At 38.9% G+C, this 19,296-nt stretch overlaps 1 protein-coding gene across 1 annotated transcript in view; it reads left to right on the top strand.

The window, feature by feature from the left end:
* vipr2 (vasoactive intestinal peptide receptor 2) overlaps window positions 1–19,296 on the top strand; it is a 68,031-nt gene that overhangs the window by 31,791 nt on the left and 16,944 nt on the right. The window contains exons 3-4 of the mRNA XM_085377181.1: window positions 6,942–7,055; window positions 12,211–12,302. Coding sequence (XP_085233307.1) covers window positions 6,942–7,055; window positions 12,211–12,302 — 206 coding nt within the window. The remainder of the gene's footprint in view (window positions 1–6,941; window positions 7,056–12,210; window positions 12,303–19,296) is intronic.

Here is a 19,296-nt window from a genome sequence, read left to right as displayed (position 1 = left end):
CACTTTTACATAAAAATAATGAGAAATACTGGACTGAGAGTTGGTGATATAAAAATCTCTAACCTCTTCGCCCCTGAGCCACATGAAACATAGTGAGGGATAGTGAAAAAGTCGAATCATCCGTCATCCGGCCACCGCAGTCAAAAATGTAAACAGATGGAGACAGTTTATGTGTTTGAACCTCAGCTGGGACATACTCAATACAACATTGTAAATCTGGTGATGTATTTTAATGTTCTGAGTGAGTAGTTTCTATGCAAATTGTGTCAGATGTTATAATAATATACAGTACCATTAACGTCAGAACATTTGTAGCACACGTGTTTCAAATTTTGAAGTATATCAATATTAGTCCGACTCCTCCTTTAGTCTGCTTAGAGAGAGGAGGTCCATAAGCTGACCAAAAATTAAAATAAATAAATAAACAAATAAAAGAACTCAGCTGCAGGATGGTCCCCCTCCCCATCTTGATGAATTGAGACTGTGTGGACCACAGATTTGAATTCCTGGAAATCTGCAGAACAGACAGTCTCTCCTGGTCTGCAGGCGCAGCAACTCTTACACTTTCTCAGAATCCTGAAGAAAAGCTCTGGTGACCTTTAACTGCTCCACAATAGGGAGTGTCTTAACATACTGCCTCACATTGTGGTGTGCTGTGGTATGCTGGATGCTCAGTGGTGACTAAAAAAAGGTCTACAGAAGGTCATCGATATGGACTAAAAAATAATTGGCTGTCCTCTTGCCTCTCTCCGAGACACTGGAAACAAAATTCTACTTCTCTAGATCCCAGAGTATTGTTCAGTCTGCTCCCACCTCCCCTGCCACATGTTTGAGTTACATGTCACTCCTCTCTATAATATTTTATTATATTTTATGCAATATGTCACTTCACATGCCAATACCATGATTCGTGCAATAGCCGTGGGCAGGGATACATGTGGTATAGCTACCTCTTTTATATTGTGTACAATTTATTTAAATGCAATTTATACAACATCATATTGCAACAGTGTAACTCTAATGCATGGAGCACGGGTGGCACTCTCATCCAGTCTCATTACATCCTGTATATAATGATGTTTTTTAAACAATAATAAACATCAACTCTGCATGTGTCATTTAAAATGGCAGGATCATTTTATTACATTTAAAAATGGTTTGATTCTGTAGCAACAGGTGAACATTTTTGTGAAGAACCTAAGCTAGGTTTATGCTGCTATTTAAAAAAAAAAAAAAGAAAAAAAAAGCCAAATATTGTTACTTCCTCGAGTCATGAAATGTCTTAATAGAATAAGAATAATAATCCGATGGGTATTCCTTTCAATCCTCCACTGGGAAATCACCAAAAGTTGATTCTGTTCATCTGGACGTCACAAAACGCAACGTCCAGATGAACAGAATCAACTTTTGGAGATTTACTTTCCTGGATGATTGAGAATGCATCAAGACCCCCTCCACTGGGAAAGTGCAAGCAAGTATACGAGGAATGATGCCGACGTCACACATACACTTACTGACCATTTTGTTAGGTACACCTGTTCTTCTGCTCATTAATGCAAATGTCTAATCAGACAATCACATGGCAGCGACTCAACAGATGTAGGTATGAAGACATGGTCAAGACAAGCTGATGAAGTTCAAAACAAGCATAAGAAAGGGCTATAAAGGTGATGTAAGTGACTTGAAAGATGGGCTGGGCCGAGTATTAAAGAACTGTTGATATGTTATGATTTTCCAGCACAACTGTCACTAGGCTTTACTAAGAATCCTCCAAAAAATAGAAACTTTCAGGTAAGTGGCAAAAATACTTTATCAGCTGTAAGAGAAGGACTGCTTTGAGCTGATAGGAATGCAAAATTACTCAAACAACCACTTGCTACAACCAAAGTTTGCAGAAGAGCATCTCTGAATGTGCAACACATTGATCGTTGAAGCAGCAGCAATAGACCGCACCGATTGTCACTGGGTAATCGCTGACACGGGCAGTTTTGTCTGCTAAGAAATGAGAAACTGAGGCTACGGTTCGTAAAGAATCAGCCGAACTGGACAATATAAGGTAATATTTCCTGATCCCATGAGTCTCAATTTGTGCTGCGACTTTCGGATAGTACTATTAGAATTTTCTGTAAACAGCATGAAAGTATGGAGGCCTCCCGCCTTGTACTAAAGAGACAGGCTTTTGGTGGTGTAACGCAATCAATCTCCATCGCTTTTTTTTGCTTTTCTTGACATACTTTGAGCCCCTAAGTACCAACACCATAGCCTACCTGCGTGTTGATGTCCATCCCTTATGACCACAGTGTACCATCTTCTCAGTGAAAGTCACCAGATCCAACAGAAGCACATTTGAAACGTCTCCAGTGATGTTTCTATTAGCCAGAAAATCTTGAGCAAACTTTCCCTTTCCATCATTAAAGTTTAAACTACGCATCTATGTCTAAAATGCACAAAAGTCTGCATGCATAATGCACAGTTTGTCTATGAAAAGCTCATAAAAATATTATTTTGTTATGTTCAAGCCCAAAACAGTTTGCACAGCATTGACGAGTCTGACTTTCCTCATCTGTGATGTGAGTTTGGACGCTCCTGCTGTGTTAATTAAAGCTCAATGACACGAACGAGAACAAAGATTTAACACGGCTGAAAACCTCTGCGGGGTCAAATCTGCTGGGGAGAGCAGTTTTATTATAACTAATCTCTAAGGATCTTATCTGATGCTGTAGCCCCGCTAATGTTTTGACACAAAACAGTTGACATTTAACTCGCTCAGCCCTGGTGAAAACCAAGAATCTCACATTTGACCTTTAAAAGTAGCAAAAATGTTTCTAAATGGACCTTAAGTTTAATTTGATTCTGAGGTCTATGCTGATCCCTTAAATAACATTTCAATAATATATACTGTAATACACATGATTGCCCTCTGTCTGTCATCATATTTAGTGTCTATCCTCAGCGTTAGTTAGCCTATTTTTGGGTTACTTCCACTCAACCTGGTCAGCAAACATGGGTGGCTGTGTCAGCTGGGGGACATGAGCCACTGCTGGTCCCAAGTCTGCATAAATGGGGATGGCAGTATCATGATGGGCATCAGATATGCAGATATAGCCGCTGTGACGACCTCTCTAAAGAACGAGGCATTAAAAAAGAAGACCATTTCCAGAGTGATGACTATTTTTTCATACTTCTTGTTTTAGTTTCATATGCTGCTTTTGCTTACATGTATCCTTAAATCATCTAAGTGATAACAAAGAACCGATTATAAGTAAAACTGTAGTAATAATCAGGACTGTTGCAAGTGTACGTTATTGCAAAGTGTCCATGTGCATGTGTCGATTTTTAAAATGTTTCAAACGTCAGAATGGGAGGAGCTTTATAGAAGGAATAGAAAGGGTCTCATGTATTGCTCAGACCTCCACCCTGGGGCAATGAGCCTTTTACTGTGTGTGCTGCAGTGACCAATCACCAGACTCAGTTTGTTTCAGGTTGTGCAGCCTCAGCTGCCTTCATTAAACAAACTGCCACATGAAATGAAATAGTTTATTGAACCAGTTGACAAATTAAAACAAAACTGTATGTATCAAATATGAAATATGGAAAATATGGAAAACTGTGCAAAGTACTCCTCAGGCACTTTGAATTCAGCAAGTTTATTGCAAGCCACACTGTGCAGCATGAATCAAATAAACTTGGATACAACAGCAAGTTTGATGTATATTTTCAACCATCTTCATTTTTTTGACACTCAGTCTTTAGATGGACAACTTCAAACCTCTTCTAAGTCAACTTGAGCTTGTGGGTTTGAATGCTAAACCAAAGATATGACAGATTCTTTCACACTGGTCATTTTTCATCAGGGGCAGCTTGAAATCACAAAGTCTATAATGTCATGTTGTGATCCCTCACTGACTTGGCCACCACCGAACACATCATTTGTGTCAAAATTGTCTGAAATAAAGTGCCAACCAACTCTGACATTTGCGAGTATTTGGAAACTTTTGCATGTCAAATTGAAGCAAAAATGGAGTTTTAGCAAAGTTTTCCTTCAAAACATGTCTGTAACTGAAGGAGGTTAATGGAATATATTTACCCACTTATACATAAGTCACTTTTAAAAACTCACTGCATGAAATCCAAAAGGCTCAGTCACCCTTTACTTTGTACTGACTGGGAAATTAAAAAAAAAAAGACCATAAAGCAGAGAAAGACGACATCCCTCCAGATGTGTACTGCTGTGCTTTTGCTGCCTGGTCACTTAAAAACTGGTCCTCTGATGTGTTTTTATGAAAGTGCTCAGAGAAAGGATGGATCACTTAGCGGGTAGATGGAGTTTTCTTCATGCACCAATGAGTTCAAATCTGTGTTTGAGCCATTTTACCCAAAGACATTTGTTCTCTCACTCTCTCATCTCTCCTTTTTTGCCCTCTTTTGCTCTCTCTGTCTGTTATTTCCCGTCTTTTACGACTTTTCTTCTCACCGTCACCCCCTCCACCCCCTGGCTGTTCCTCTTTTTAGTACTCTAAAGGAAGGATGGTGTCTGAATTTAGCATTTTCGTCTTGCAGATTATTTACAGAGAGGTCTTGACAAGAATAAGCTTTGGTTCCTACATTTGGAAGCTAGGCCAAATTCACAAAGGAAGGAAATGTAACCATTTCAGAATCAAGGACCCATACACGGGAGACCAGGGCATGCGTTCAGCAGAGGTGGCAACAGTACAAACATTCATCACTAAAGTAAAAGAACAGCGTTAAAAAAAACAAACTGATACGGATTCATCAAAAAGCAGCTCTTCCGCCAAGTATTTTGGACTGCTGAACCTTTACCTTCTATGTTAATAATAATAATTCTTTAATAAATTCCTAGTCGCTTAATAAAATATTAAGGGGCAAGAAACTTCCTTCACATTAATTTCTGATTAGACTGAATGTTTTCAGCTTGAATGTGTGTTACATTGAACACCAGGAGAGAAAAATAGAGCAAAAAAGAAGAAAACGAGCTCTGGTTTCTGTTCACATTGAAGGTGGTTGATTTTACCTCCTCTTCTAGGTAGCTAGATTGTGCCACACCCACAACTTATTCTGCACCTCCAATGCTGTTCCGGATGATTCTGACCCACTTGAATCCCTGCGTATGGTACAATTACTGATGCATAAATTATATGATTTTTCATTTGAATATGTTTCTTTGATCTCTGTCTTTTACGACAGTCGTATGATAAGGACCAAAGTAATGACAGTAAAATACTGTATAAAATAATCAAGTAGAGTACAGATACCTGAAAACCTTCCCATCTCTGGAGTTTTAAACCTTTATAATATAGAAGTTAATAACACATAAGAAAAAGTGAGTCTTTTAACAGGAAACAGACAATTGCACAAAGAGAAAGTCATAATATGACATGAAGGCAAGAAGGATAAATAAATATTGTATGATATGCTGCAATAACATAACAATAAAACAGATAAGGAAAAGACAGGGGAAGTAAAACAGGAAACGCATGTGACGATAAGACAATTAAAGACAGAAAATAAATGTAGAATAGACTCAAAGATGACTGCATAGCAAGAAATAAAGAATCAAAGGAAAGGATTAAATGCAATACAGAAAAAAATAAAACCAATATGAAAGTGAGCATGGAACAAGGAAATGCAACATGAGAAACAGGAAATAATATGAAAAGAAAAAACAAATTGAAAATTGTGAGCTTCAAATTTTCATGTTCTTTCTGTCTTGTTTCACTGTGGATGAAGGTGTTTACAGAGGTGCACTCAATCGGGGAGAAGAGGAGGATTATTTCTGTAGAAGCTCATATCCACCCCCTCTAGTCACACAAACAAGTTAATAAGAAAAACAGATTTAATATGTTATTGTATTAAAAGGTGTGTGTGTGTGTGTGATGCTCATGCAGCATGGATGTTTAGCAGGGGTGTTGGGGAGGAGGGGTGCGTTTAATAAGCACGCCGTCTCCATTCATCTGTTGCTAAAAAGCCGATATGACTGCTCAGTTTGCCATCAGCACTTTCACACCCATTAAGGCTCACGCTTAAGAGCTTGGAGAGATATTCCAGAGTGGGAGACTGACTTGACCGATTATGCAGACAAAGCTGCATGAGCTGAGTGACAAATCACTCTGCATTTGCAGCCTCACCTTGTTGGTTGTGACAGATTGCAGATGCAAGCTGTGGAAATGAGCTTCAGGGTGTATAAACTCACTTTTTGAGAAAAAGGGAGGAACTTGGTTATTTTGGAGGCGCTCAGAGTAGAGCTGTTGCTGATGTAGCTTGAAGGTCTGACTGGGCACCTCATGGCATGTCCATTTGGGAGAAGGATTCCCTGGGGAAGACCCAGGACATCCTGGAAGCATTGCATCTCTTGGCTGGTCTGGAAATACCCCAGTATCCCTCCAGTATTGTGGTCTGTATGTCTACCAGTGTTTCTTAACAAATCCGGCTGAAACACCAACATGTTTATGCAATGGTGACGACTCAGTTTGTCTACCTATCTGTAGTCGACTTAATGGGTCTACACCTGAAAAGTGCTTAAGGTTAAGGTTGTTAAACTCCTCCCTGAGTATTGGTCAGATTTTAGAGATGAGTTTGTCCTGGATAAGACTGTTTCCAAGCCTCCTTGACCTCTCAGTCAATTTTCTTTCTCATCAGTTTGTGCAGTACAGCCAACCAGTGACAGTAAAGCTTATAACTTTATATCGTTATCTGACACATTGCAATAATCTTTGTATAGTGATGGGTCATGAGCCAGAGGAGCTACTGTGTCACTGAGGCAACAACTTCACACAGTTCGTGCATCCACTCACAAATGCAAAAATGTACTTTTAGCAAGTGAGAGGTGCTGCTGCCTTTTTTTATGTTTGTTTCTAAAGAGGAATTTTAAATGTATACTTCAAGGTGAAAATCTTCTAAACCTAACTACCCACCGTTCACAGGCCCCGGATGCAAAGGAGACTGGGACAGCATAGCATGCTGGGAGCGAGCGGAGTTTGGAGAGACCATGACCATCCCCTGCCCTCGAGTCCTCAGGACTGTGTTTGGCAGAGATGGTGAGTACGGTTAATTCATAAATGAATGTAAAGGATCTCTTTAACTGATGTTTTTGTGTTTCTGCAGATAAATAAGTTGAGGAAAAATGACATTTAAAAGTCCATATTTTGGTAGCTATTTGCCTAAACTGCTGATCACATGACTATAGTCTTATATTAACATAACACTGGAATGCAGTAACTCACTTAAACCATTGTTATGATTTCTGTGAGTGTACACTTCAGTCTTACTGAGGTCAATTTTGTCATTAGAGTGTATGGGTAACAATTTGTTCCTAATCTCCCCTTACACTGAAGGACTGCCATGAAAACACAGACATCAGAGTTAAAGTAAAAACTGACGTGTTTATACATTACTTGAGCATTCTTCTGCTCCATTACTTTTGTTTTGCAGCTGCTTTACAAAAACATTCACACAAAAAACATACAATGAAATTTGGAGCATGAAGAGAAGCAGACCTTTTAAAAATTGTTCTTTTTGTACAGAATTTCTTCCTCCATTTGTTCACTTTCTATGAGGCTGCTCCTGTAATATAATGATATAATGATACCAGGCTTAAATATCTGCAGATAACTTTTCACATTATCTAGAGCTGCACTTAAGTCACTCACCAGATGGGTTCAGCATTAATACTCAAGGCTCTCTGTCCCTGTTTGACATTGTTCATCTCCCAGTTGTGTGAATGTGTGCAGTCAGTGGATTCCCTCCTGAATCCATCAGATTTTCCAGCCAGTGACCAGATGGCAGTTTGGGTTTCCACTCTGAGTGTGCTCTGATTTACATTGATGACTAAACATTATGCAAGCGCCCAGCGGCTTGTTCGGAGCCAAAGCTCACCCTGACGCTTCCCCTGTCTGGGACAGATACAGACACCCTACAGTTATTACGTTTTACTGAAATGGTAAAGACATCCTTCCTGGAGTTACCGAATACTTTTTTTCTGTCATTTAAACGAAACCAGTGAGAAAGCCATGAATTCAACTTTGAAAGAGAAACTCTTTATTTACTTTTAGTCTACATTAATTTTAGGCAGCTCACCTTCATACTGCTAATTATAGCATCGCGAGAGGTTTAGTTTAACTAAGTAAACAGAACTAAAAAAAGGGGGAAAAACAATAATAACTCAGAAAATAAATGACTTTGCAACATTAAACGTGCACAAAAAAAAATGACAACTTGTCACTTGTACTTGAGACATAACTACACAACTGAGTGGTGTGTCAGTGTCCATAAAATTGGTGAGCCGGCACTGCACAATTTTAACATTTTAAGAGAAAAATTTAAAAACACCCGACCCAACAGAGATTTGTCACCTAGCTTTTCCCACAGTTTTGTTCCAGCTTGTCATTTTTTTTACCCCACTTTTACACTAAATGTCTCCAATCTTAGAAGCCTGTTTTTTTTACTTTACTTTACTTTACAACTGTTTAGATGACTGATCAGTAAACTGAAAGAAAATATATTTTATGTTTTTTATGGCCTCCTAAATGTGAATATTGTGTAGTTTCTCAGATATCAAAAATAGCCATTAAAAAAACTGTTCATCAGACAATTTAATTATTTAAGTATTTCAATCAAGATCAACTCACCATCAGTTTAGAAATTATGGTAATGTCACACTATGGAAAACAACAGTTGGAGACGACCAAAATTACTACAATGAACTTCTTCAAAGTGACTTTGGTGTCTGTCAGTCTGATATCAGTTTGTGATTAAATAGGGTCAAACTGACAATTGAATGTAGTCTGTTTGTGATAATGTTGTATTTAACTGTGGTAAATTGGTTATAAATCACTTGCTGTCTATATACACAGAAATTCACAGTTCAACTACTTAATTTTCAGTTACAGTTAGAAAATAGAGAAAACCCCAACAATCATATGGCCTCCTATGAGCAAGCACTTTGGCAAGAGTGGGAAGGAAAAACTCACTTTTAACAGGAAGAAACCTCCAACAGAACCAGGCTCGGGGAGGGGCGGGGCCATCTGCCACAACCGGTTGGGGTGAGAGAAGGAAGACGGGATAAAAGAAACACTGTGGAAGAGAGCCAGAGATTAATAATCAGGGCTAAGCTAAGGGCTAACCCACACAGAATGGCTTTTCCGAGTCTTTTCCTCACCAGCTCACGGTCACTAAACAACAAGATTGATGAGCTACAACTGTAGATTTCCTCGCCCTGTGTGGATTTGCTCCTTGTTTTGCAACTGCTCCTTTATATGGCATATATAACCTGTATATAACTTGTACAAATCTGTGTATATACTTATATTATTACATACATTTCTTTACCTTTAAGTCTACTTCATGGTTTCTCTTTATTCTCTCTATTCTAAAAGAATTTTAATGTAAAAATCTACATACTGCTAACAGAGAGATGCCAAACTGTCTTTCATTCTTCTTGTAACAGTAACAATAAAGATCTATTTTATTTAGAGTCCACTCAGAACTTAATTTGAAACCAAAACAGAATTTTGCAGGACGGTAAATTAGCAGCAAAATGACCGAGGGTCAGGAATTAAAACCAGAATACGGTCAGTTGATAACTTTGCTGCCTTGACTGCCTCAGACTGATTGCATCGTGCTGCCAATTTAGTTTATGAATTACACTTCAATTAATTTGCAAACCCGTTCACCAGCGATTGTAGTCGGTCTGAGCTGGACTGCAGTTGTTTGAAGACATGTTGCCTCCCACCAGACAACTTGTGCAACTGACTTTTGATTCAAAGTGGTTGCCAATAGATTTTGCGCGGTCACCATTCAATCACCATGTGACAGAGCCATGAATGCTTTTATGGATTTAACCAAACAAGTAAATACTCAGAACAAGTAGTCTATTCAGTTATACTATTATTTAAGAGAAGTTCATTTTTAAGTTGGTTTTCATGAAGACATAAATAGTTTGAGTCTTCTGATTTTTTTCACGTTTCCTATAATCTTAAAGGAAAAAAATCTTGTAAAGGTGAGTTTAGATGGAAAATGTCGAGTAAATCTTTAATAAAAATTGGCAGTTGAATCCATATACAAATATTGAAAGCAGTCGTTTCCCCTGCATTTAAAGCTTTATTTTTTTTTATTTTTCAGCCACACTGTGCTCATTATACTTAAACAAGCTGAGTGCTGTCACAGTGTGATGTTAATACTTTTACTTCAGTAAAAGATCTGAAACCCCCCCCACCATTTTTCTCAACTGCATGCTGTATTTGCCAAAGCTTTAATCCACATCTCTGGCTGACTTCTGCACATCGGTGACCACTTGTGTTCAAGACTGCTGTTATATTTAGAGCGAACACAGCAGTGCACGCAGCTCAAATGTTGCAAGTAATCATGCTGTACATGCAAATCACTGTTGCTTAATGAATCGGTGTCTTAGCTTCAACTGTGTCTCCCCCCTCTGTGATACAGTGGACCGGGTTTGTTGAGTGTGTAGTGAGGCAGAAGTATGCTGATGTTACTTCCAGTCAGCGCACAAATGATGCTTCGTGCTTTTTACTGGGAATTTACAAAAGGAGGATGAACTTGCCGTGCACTGCAGAGATTTGGGCACTGGCACCCCCCTGCAAGTTTGCCTCAGGGGTTCACTGTCCACTGTGCATGCTATTCATTTTAGACACACTGATGGTGTTTTTACACTGTGGGAACATAAGCAATAACCTAAATTTTGTGACAATTTGTAATGCAAACTTTCCATTTTTAACATTTTGGGAATGTGCATGCCTGATGGCTCCCTCTAGAGTTTCATGTGGCTTTCTGTCCAGTAGCATCTGTCAGTGTAACGTCTACTGTAGGCTATACTATCCTCTCATTCTACATGACAAATCATTTTGACTGGCTCTCATATATCATGCTTTACAAAGATATTTTTAGCATCCAACTTCACAGTGGCCACTCATTTTTAGTACTAAAATTCATTGAAACACTGATATGCTACAAAATACTTCTATCAAACTGAAATGAGTGATTCATCATAAATTTGCTCAGTTAAGAGTTGAGTGAATATGGCTTGGAGTGCTTGGATGAACAAACCTAACAAAAAGAGAAAATTCTAAGGGTGCCCCGCTGCCAGCGAATCCCCAGAAAAAGTCAGATTATTGGTCATTGATGACATTAGAGATGTTGGTGTGATTTAAATGTGCATTTAGATGAGCAGTTTTTCTTATTTTTGGCTCAGACTCAATATAGATGACCAACTATCAAGGTCCTCCTCAGGAATAAACCTTAATTAATTAATTGAATTAAGTCAGGGATGAGAAACCGAGTTTCACTTAGGGCCACAAATAATGGATTGGATTTATATAGCGCTTTTCTAGGCACCCAAAGCGCTTTACAATACCACTATTCATTCACTCTCACATTCATACACTGGTGGAGGCAAGCTACAGTTGGGAAATGAGAATTGCATTAAGCTTTTAATTGACTCAAAAATGTGAGCTTCATACAACCATTTCACCTACAAGCTTACAAAGCCCTCAACCAGTCTACAAAAATTCTGTCTTCATGACATTTAGTGAAGTAAAATAAATCACTCTGATTACAAGAACACTACCAAACAACTATTTTGAAACCTGTTTCACGTGCTTAAATTTAATTGAATGTAACCAAACAAGCCTGATGTGGTGTAAAAAAAAAAGTTATACATTTTCATTTGAGTCTTGTACATATTTCTTGTCTTCTATGACTTTATGTCTTTGCAGGGATTTGCATTCAGAGTTCATAAAGAAAATGCAAATTGTGTTCTTTGAAGATGAGTGTGTTGCAGTTAGCCATAAAGCACTCAGATGTTTGGACAATGGGGGGAGACTGGAGTGTGAGGAGGGAATCTGCTTTTTGCCATTTGGTTATGTTTTTATGTGCAAAGTTTAATGAAAACTTACAGAAACAAAGGATTGTTAAACAAATAAAAATGACACCCACATTAATTCAGGGGTTCTTAGCATCGACCATTGAGAACAAACAAAGACTGACCTCTCTGACTGGGCTCAAATCAAAGAACAGAGGCAAAAAACCCCAGGAAGTATTAGCAAAACCTGACACAGTGAAACCTACATTTTTTTTTCTGTTTGCTAAAAAAGGACAAAGCAGGAAAAAGTGGTCTGTATTTATTTTTGAATATGCTTAAAGAGAGACTGAGTTCTGTGTGCATTTCTTCTCCTGCAGGTAACATTAGCAGAAACTGTACAACAGCTGGATGGTCTGATGTTTTCCCAAACATAACCAGTGTGTGTGGGGCAGACACGAGCCAGGATAAGGTACAGTAAACATCTTAACTGCTGCTTTTTGTTCTTTTGTGTGTCGTAAATGTCACCTGGATGTTAATGAATTCTGACTGTGGAACAGGAAAAGAAGCTGCGACCCCAACATGGACCATTAGTGGCCCCTAATTGACGAAGCCCGCGGGTTTGGCTGTTAATTAACACCAGTTAGTGGTGAAAGACTGCTTCTTTAAAAGGTCAATATGCCCAACAGTAGAGTGATATGTGTTTAAATGTGAGCAATTTGGTGTCTGCGCGCACTGCTGTCTAGTTTTTTGTGTCGTTTAATGGACAAAAAACACCATTAGCCTTCCTCTAGAAGCAATTTGGTGTTAAAGGGTCGTCATTTTATGTTTCCCAGAATATCTGTATAATAGCAGCCATTTATCTAGGTAGGAAATTTTCTGAACGGCTTTCAGGTCATACAGTTTAACTACACTGCCACTATAAGATTGCTTTGGTTGAATTCTATGCATTTCAGACAGTCGGGTATCTTGGAATAGGAACGGGCCGGTGGTTTGCAAATATTTCTACACACATTGTATTCATATCTGTACAAAATAGCCACAAGGTGATACAACATGTTGCTAATTCTTCTTTTTCTTCTATGTTTGGTATCCCATCTACCTGTAGCATGGCATCTACAATCATTTTTTAAGATGGTCTCCACTACATGTGCACATTCAGTTTGCAGTTTGCCTTATATACTGTACCACCATGTATGTTTGCACGTTTCAATAAATCACGGCACCTTTTCCCACTTTTCCTTGAAAATGTGAAGTGAGGAGCTCAAGACTTTTGCACAGCACGCCTCCATCGCTGTATCAGACACTTGGTCTTGTTGCCTCTGAGTTATATCTAGCTCTGTTTTCAAGCAGAGGAAAGTGGTGGTGAATTTGTCCACACAGATGAAACGTTCAGTATGAGAGAATCACTTTTTGTGAATGTATAACTGTAATGTACAGGCGTCAAAAAGTCCCAAAACATACCTAAACTAGTCTCAAGAGATGCACATGTACATGTGCATGTACAGCACAATTTTCATGGTCTGAGCACAGAATCTGAAACTTTGTTATCATTACATTGCAATTGTTTTTCTGGCAGACTTTGAGTTAAATTACGATTGCAAGAGAAACACTTAGTGCTAAAAAAGATGCTCCGTTCTTATGATTGCAAGAAAAACTTTGCAACTTTAGTAGGAGTCAAGCAGGACAGCACAGGACATGTGTCTGCAAACAGCATGGCACAGAGTAATTGGAGGTATGCAGCCAATATCCTGCAGCTCTTCATCTAACAGCTCACTCTAACTGCGTCTTGTTTTTCTTCCATCGCTCCCTGGACATTTTCAAATGATTCATCATCAAAAAATGAACTTTCTACATCAATATTATGATACTTTGTGGATCTCAGCTGGGCAGACTGTTAGATTTGTATTGTTGATTGTCATTTATGCTTAGAAATATTTACTTATATATGCTTAGAGTTTTGTAATTAGTTGTAGATTGGTAGAGGTTTTGATCCTTGATAGTCTGCAAACTTTGTGTGTATTAGACAGCACTTTGGGAGCATGAGAGGTCATACCGTGTCTTATTGTTTTATGGTAGGATTAACGTAGTTGCGTCTGTTCTAGTCTAAGTGCTCTTTGTTTAGATGAACTGCAGGACTTCCTCACCGTGTTATCTAGGATGAACCATCTAGGGTGAGGGGGAGGCTACCCTCTTCCTGACCAAGGATGTTTGACCCTTTGATCAGCAGTCCACACACACACACACACACACACACACACACACACACACACACACACACACACACACACAGGCAAGGTACTCTTTGTGTGTATGTAGACGTCATATGTTAATGAACTTATGCATATTCATGTAACCTCAATAAAAGAACAGTGGTACGGGAGAACGGACGAGAGCAACTGGGGTCAAGCGAAGGAACGGTGCCTGTCCGGTTCTCTCCCGTGCACGAGAAACATGAAGAAGCTTGCCTACTTGTGTCTTGCTTTGCAGTGTAATTATATTGCCTTTAACGTTCCAGCGGATGGGTTCAAGCTACAAACCTATCACAGACATGGATATTTACAGAGGAGGAGGATTATGTGGAGTGCAGTGTTTCACTAGATGCTGACCTGAAATAAAATAGCCAAACACTTAGTGCTAAAAAAGATGCTCCGTTCTTTTAGCACAGTGTAAAAACCTGGCAATGCCATAGCAAACAACTGGGAAAGTGGAGAAGTTGCACTGTGCTCGGAAAAACCCCTAAGTGTAGTAAAAAGTAGGCATGTGTTCCAGTTCCTTATGTTACAGTGGAAGGCAGCGAATTGTATATATTATTTCAATAAGGTCACTTGCAAGAATTGAACAGGATTTACTTCATGATAAGGGGATTAGGTTCCAATGACCCAACACGACAAAACAAAATTCCAGCAGTGACGAGTTTTTATGCTGTTGGTGAAGACTGAGGATGGATGGAGCTCTGACTGAGGCGTCTGTGAGGTGGAGATGGGGAGGAGGTGGGCTGCAGAAATGAGAGTCTGGGAGGAAGAATGATAGAGAACATGGATTTACACTAGGCTTAGTCTTGCACGCCTTCTTTGAGCTGATTGGTTCAAAGAAGATGTGCACTAACATGATTAGATGAGAGTAATGATGTCAGTACTGAGACTGCCAGTGTGGGAAAGTGGTAGTGATGTAAAGAACAGACAAACACTCTAACGCCTGGGAAAGCAGGCAGATGAGTGATTACACTTCCTCCTTATTGAGCATAAGCTTCACTGTATTTAATTGATGTAGTCCAAACCAAACTAAGAGGTAACAGGCGTCTGTGAGGTTCCCTGCTCATCCTACACAGACATCAAATTGATTGCACAACAGGAACATTTTAAGGTTTTAACTACATATTGAAATACAGTTACTGAAATGCTGATTAAACAATAGTTTTGCAGGACAGATGCCAAATGACTTCCTTTACAATTAGGTTCAGCTTGGGTCGTCCTGACAGGTCACCAAACTGGAGTTTTTGGTGTGTTGTGTGTGGCCTTTTTTGGCCTCTGCTGTGGTAATTGCTGCTCCCCTCTTCTTCCACTCTTCTGTGGTTCAGTTTGGGTCTCGACTCTGTGTATCCTGAATCGCCCATTGTGCTTGTGCAATTGTTCATCCATCTCTCTTTTCAGTTTTGGCTCTGCACGGCTTCTCGGTTCACACTCTTCCCTTGCTGTGGTTTTCTGTCTTTCTTGTCTTCAGTAGGGAGTAGAGAGGTACTCGGGAATAATACGGCACTGTCGTCGCATCAGCTGTCCATCTTCTTTTTGTCATTTTGCATATCAAAGAAAGAAATGGTTGAGCAGGTGTCTGAAAGGGTTCAAAGACCTGAGAACTTAACATTATTTTAACAAAACATAAATAGAAAGTGAGCTTTTATAATTCAAACAAGAGAGGGATTAGGACTAAAACCCTATGGGGGAAATAAACCAATACACATTCACTCACTTAAAAACACTTTGGTAGGTTGGGAATGTCTCATGGACAGAAGTCATACATTTTTTTTTGCAGCGTAATTAAACTGAGCTAAAATCAAAGACGTTTTACTTTATAAAGGAAGAGAAATGTTCTGTTTTATTTCTCACTGTTCACTGAAAGTTGAAAAAGGGAAAAAGAATCCAGCGTTTTTCAGGCAGCTGCCAAAAAAGTGTCTTTAATGTAAACTGCAATATGTCTGTGAAGGTTCTGAGTCATCCAAGCCATTGTAGTCTAAGGAGCTGGGAAAGTCCAGATGCTTTTCTGTCCAAGCTCCTTAGTCTTTAATGTAAAGTATGCAGGAGAATTTTGAACATGGGAATACTGATTAAAGTAGTTTACAGGTTTTACTACAGCTCACTGGGGAAAAAGCAAACAGAAAGAAAAAGATGGAAAGCAGCTAAATGATGCCTGTTTTTTATTCGCATCTTTTCTGGTGGCTTATTGTAGCGTTTTCACACATAGTCAGTGTTGTAGTTTTAGAAATACAAGTTTAATGCTGATGAACTGATGAACTCTTCACCTGGATGTTTGGGCTTTGCTGTGTCCAAACAAAGGAATGAATTCTATTTAGATATTAATCTGTTTTACAAATTTGCATATAGTGACATACATATACATTTTTCCTTACTAAACAGAAAGTCTGTGTGCACAGCCAGGGCTGTGTATCTGAGATGTCTTATTTAACATAGAGCCCAGAGTAGAAAAGAAATGTCTGTAACTGTTTAGTGTTCAGAGAAGTCTGAGGTTTGGGCTCATAAGGATTACTCGCACATACACTGACATCAATATTTGAAACCTTGTCCAAGTTTATTTTGGGCAGCAGCCATTGAAACAGTAAGTAGATGACATAAAATAAGGAATAAGAAAATAAGGAATTACATAAGAGTTTCCTTTTTAAATAAGAATACACTAATTATAGAAATTGACATGAGCACGTGTTACAACAGGTAAGGTAATCTACTTTTGAAGATGATCCTTCCACAGAAATCTCTATATTACAAGGTCATCCCACACTAGACAAGTAGTGCCCCGGCTGTCCTTGTGATTTTCACAAAGACTCAAGGTCAAACCATAACATTTTAAAAACCTTTCATTCAGCTGAGTCTATTTAAAATTTCATTAAAATATCAAGACTTCACCAAATAAAGGGGAAAAATATCTTTCTTTGTATGCTTTTCCAGACAGAGTAAAGGTTTTTGTTTATAGTTCCCAAGTGTCGGTTGGATCCGATCTGTCTACGATATACTGGAGATATTGCAGCGAAATGCCATTTAAGCCATATTACACGCTGAAGTGCATTGTGCATCGTGCATGGCTCGCTGTTGCTGCAGTTTGGCAGCACCCGGGCAGCAATCCAGGTTTGAAACTCAGCGGGAAACAAGAATCAAGATTATTTCATGGTAATACAACCTGAGTCACTGTCACTGTAGTTTAATGATTATAAAAACATCTAATTTTGCACTTGGCATCGGACACCAGAGGCACTCACATACTTTTATTTGTATAAATCTACATTTCAATGACTTATTTTAAACTGAAGTCAGTGTTATCATGAAATGCAGAAGAAATGTTGAACAGTTTCCTTATGATTAGCAGATGCAGTGTTCAGAAAAACAAACACTTTTTACTTTTATGAACAAGGATTTGAGTTATGTTACTGCAGCATGGCAAAGCAGCTGTGAGCTAAAAAGGGAAACTTCATGTAACATGGTATGGTCCATTTTATTACACAGAGAAAAATCATTCCATCCAACTTCTTGTGCCCTGTGTCACTGGAAAAAAAGAATTCCTAGAAGGGTGGGAACCCTGTGAAGAGGCACAGTTGTGGTTGAGGTAAGGAGGAGTGATGATAAATGGTTTGGGACACGTCTCCCGAACAGGACTGGACCTTCCCTTTCTGACTGAAGTCTGGCATCCTGGCTTCTCGTCAAACAAACACTCTTTGATGTTCTTGCCGAAAGAAGCCAGTGGAAGAAATTCAACCTACAGCGTCTTTTTCTGAGGAAACAAGATAACAGCGCAAACAGAGAGAGAGAGACGAAAAGAGAGAGGCAGGGAGTGGGAGCCTGTGACGGACCATGTATGGTCGGATTTCATTTGTTTTGTTTTCTTTTGTAATGCAACAGATACTAAAATCTTTCAAACAAGAATAAATGTTGCTCGCTTTTCTCCTCCAGCACTAAGGGTATAATGGGGCTCGGGAAATCTACAAAACACAAAGGCCTTATTGCATCACATCTGTGCTCAAACACAAAGACCCATATTTTATCCACCAAAAAATCAGACCACAAATGAACAGAATGTTAAAATTAGACTGTAAATAATAATTTTGTGCTTCGTGATCACGCAGGAGGAGAGAGACCAGACACATTTCTGCATGAAACCCACCTGCTTCTTTGTAATCAGTTACATGTCCACAACAACACATTTTGTGTAAATTTTCTGGTATTGTTGTTTCATTATTTACTTTATAATTCTGTTAGAATTTCCTGGTGTTTTTCACGTTCTTTCCTGAAACACTAAACTGTGTTACACCTCCCACTTCTTGTGGGTTAAACTAATGTCTAAGACATCACTTTTGTCAGTTTTTCATTCTTGTACAAATAATTCGTTGCAGGAATTTGTCCTTGGGTCTTTGCTTTTATGAAACTTTCGCTAGGTTGAAGGAAAAAAGGTCAAATCGCCTGTCACTGCTTCCTTTTTCTAAATTACAGAGTAAAAGGAATTTGACCCAGTTAATTAACGCTGACACATTACAAGCCATTTTGCAATCCATGCTGAAAGCAGGTCAGGAGGTTACAGAGAATACAGACCACATGTACTGCAGAGAATAAAATAACTGCCAAACAGCAGTGGGTGATAAACACACCACATAAAGTACAATAGAGTAGAAATAAAATACTTTCAGATCTTTTCTTCTCTTTGTTTTTTACTCATGAAGTTTATTCAACAAATTATTCAAATTATCTTTTGCTTCATTGTTTATTTCCCTTGGTGCCGCCATGACGTTGATTTTTGCAGAGTTTGCTGTGAAGTACAAACAGTCAAGTCCACTATAAGATGCAGTGAAATAAGTTCTGATGCTTAGTGCTGGTTAAAATGCTTCCAACTGAATGTCAGCAAAATTAGCATTAGTATATTAGGGATGACATGCCAGCTTACCAGAAGCAAAACCAGTACATCACCCCCTGGTGGCTGGCAGCATTATAGATCAGAAATCCCTTCCTCCATGGCTGTGTTGCCTGTTGCTTTGTAGTTGACAGTCACTAGTGGACCAAACTCCCTTTGCCTTGGTAACTTTTTAAAGCATTGAACCTGTCATATATCTGGGAACAGTAATCTTTGCTATCATTTGGTATTTTCCCACCCATTTTGGGTTGCCAACAGTGATTTCGTCCATTTTTGTAATTGTCTATTGTTTCACATCGCTGCTACCCACCTGCAGTTTTCCTGTTTTTAGGGTGAAA

This window comes from Diplotaxodon limnothrissa, linkage group LG18, assembly GCF_057381915.1.
Source record: "Diplotaxodon limnothrissa isolate DT_005_m linkage group LG18, D_limnothrissa_male_GT1.1, whole genome shotgun sequence".
NCBI classification, from domain to species: domain Eukaryota; kingdom Metazoa; phylum Chordata; class Actinopteri; order Cichliformes; family Cichlidae; genus Diplotaxodon; species Diplotaxodon limnothrissa.
The sequence above is the reverse complement of the archived record's forward strand: the minus strand, read 5'-3'. Positions and strand labels throughout refer to the sequence as shown.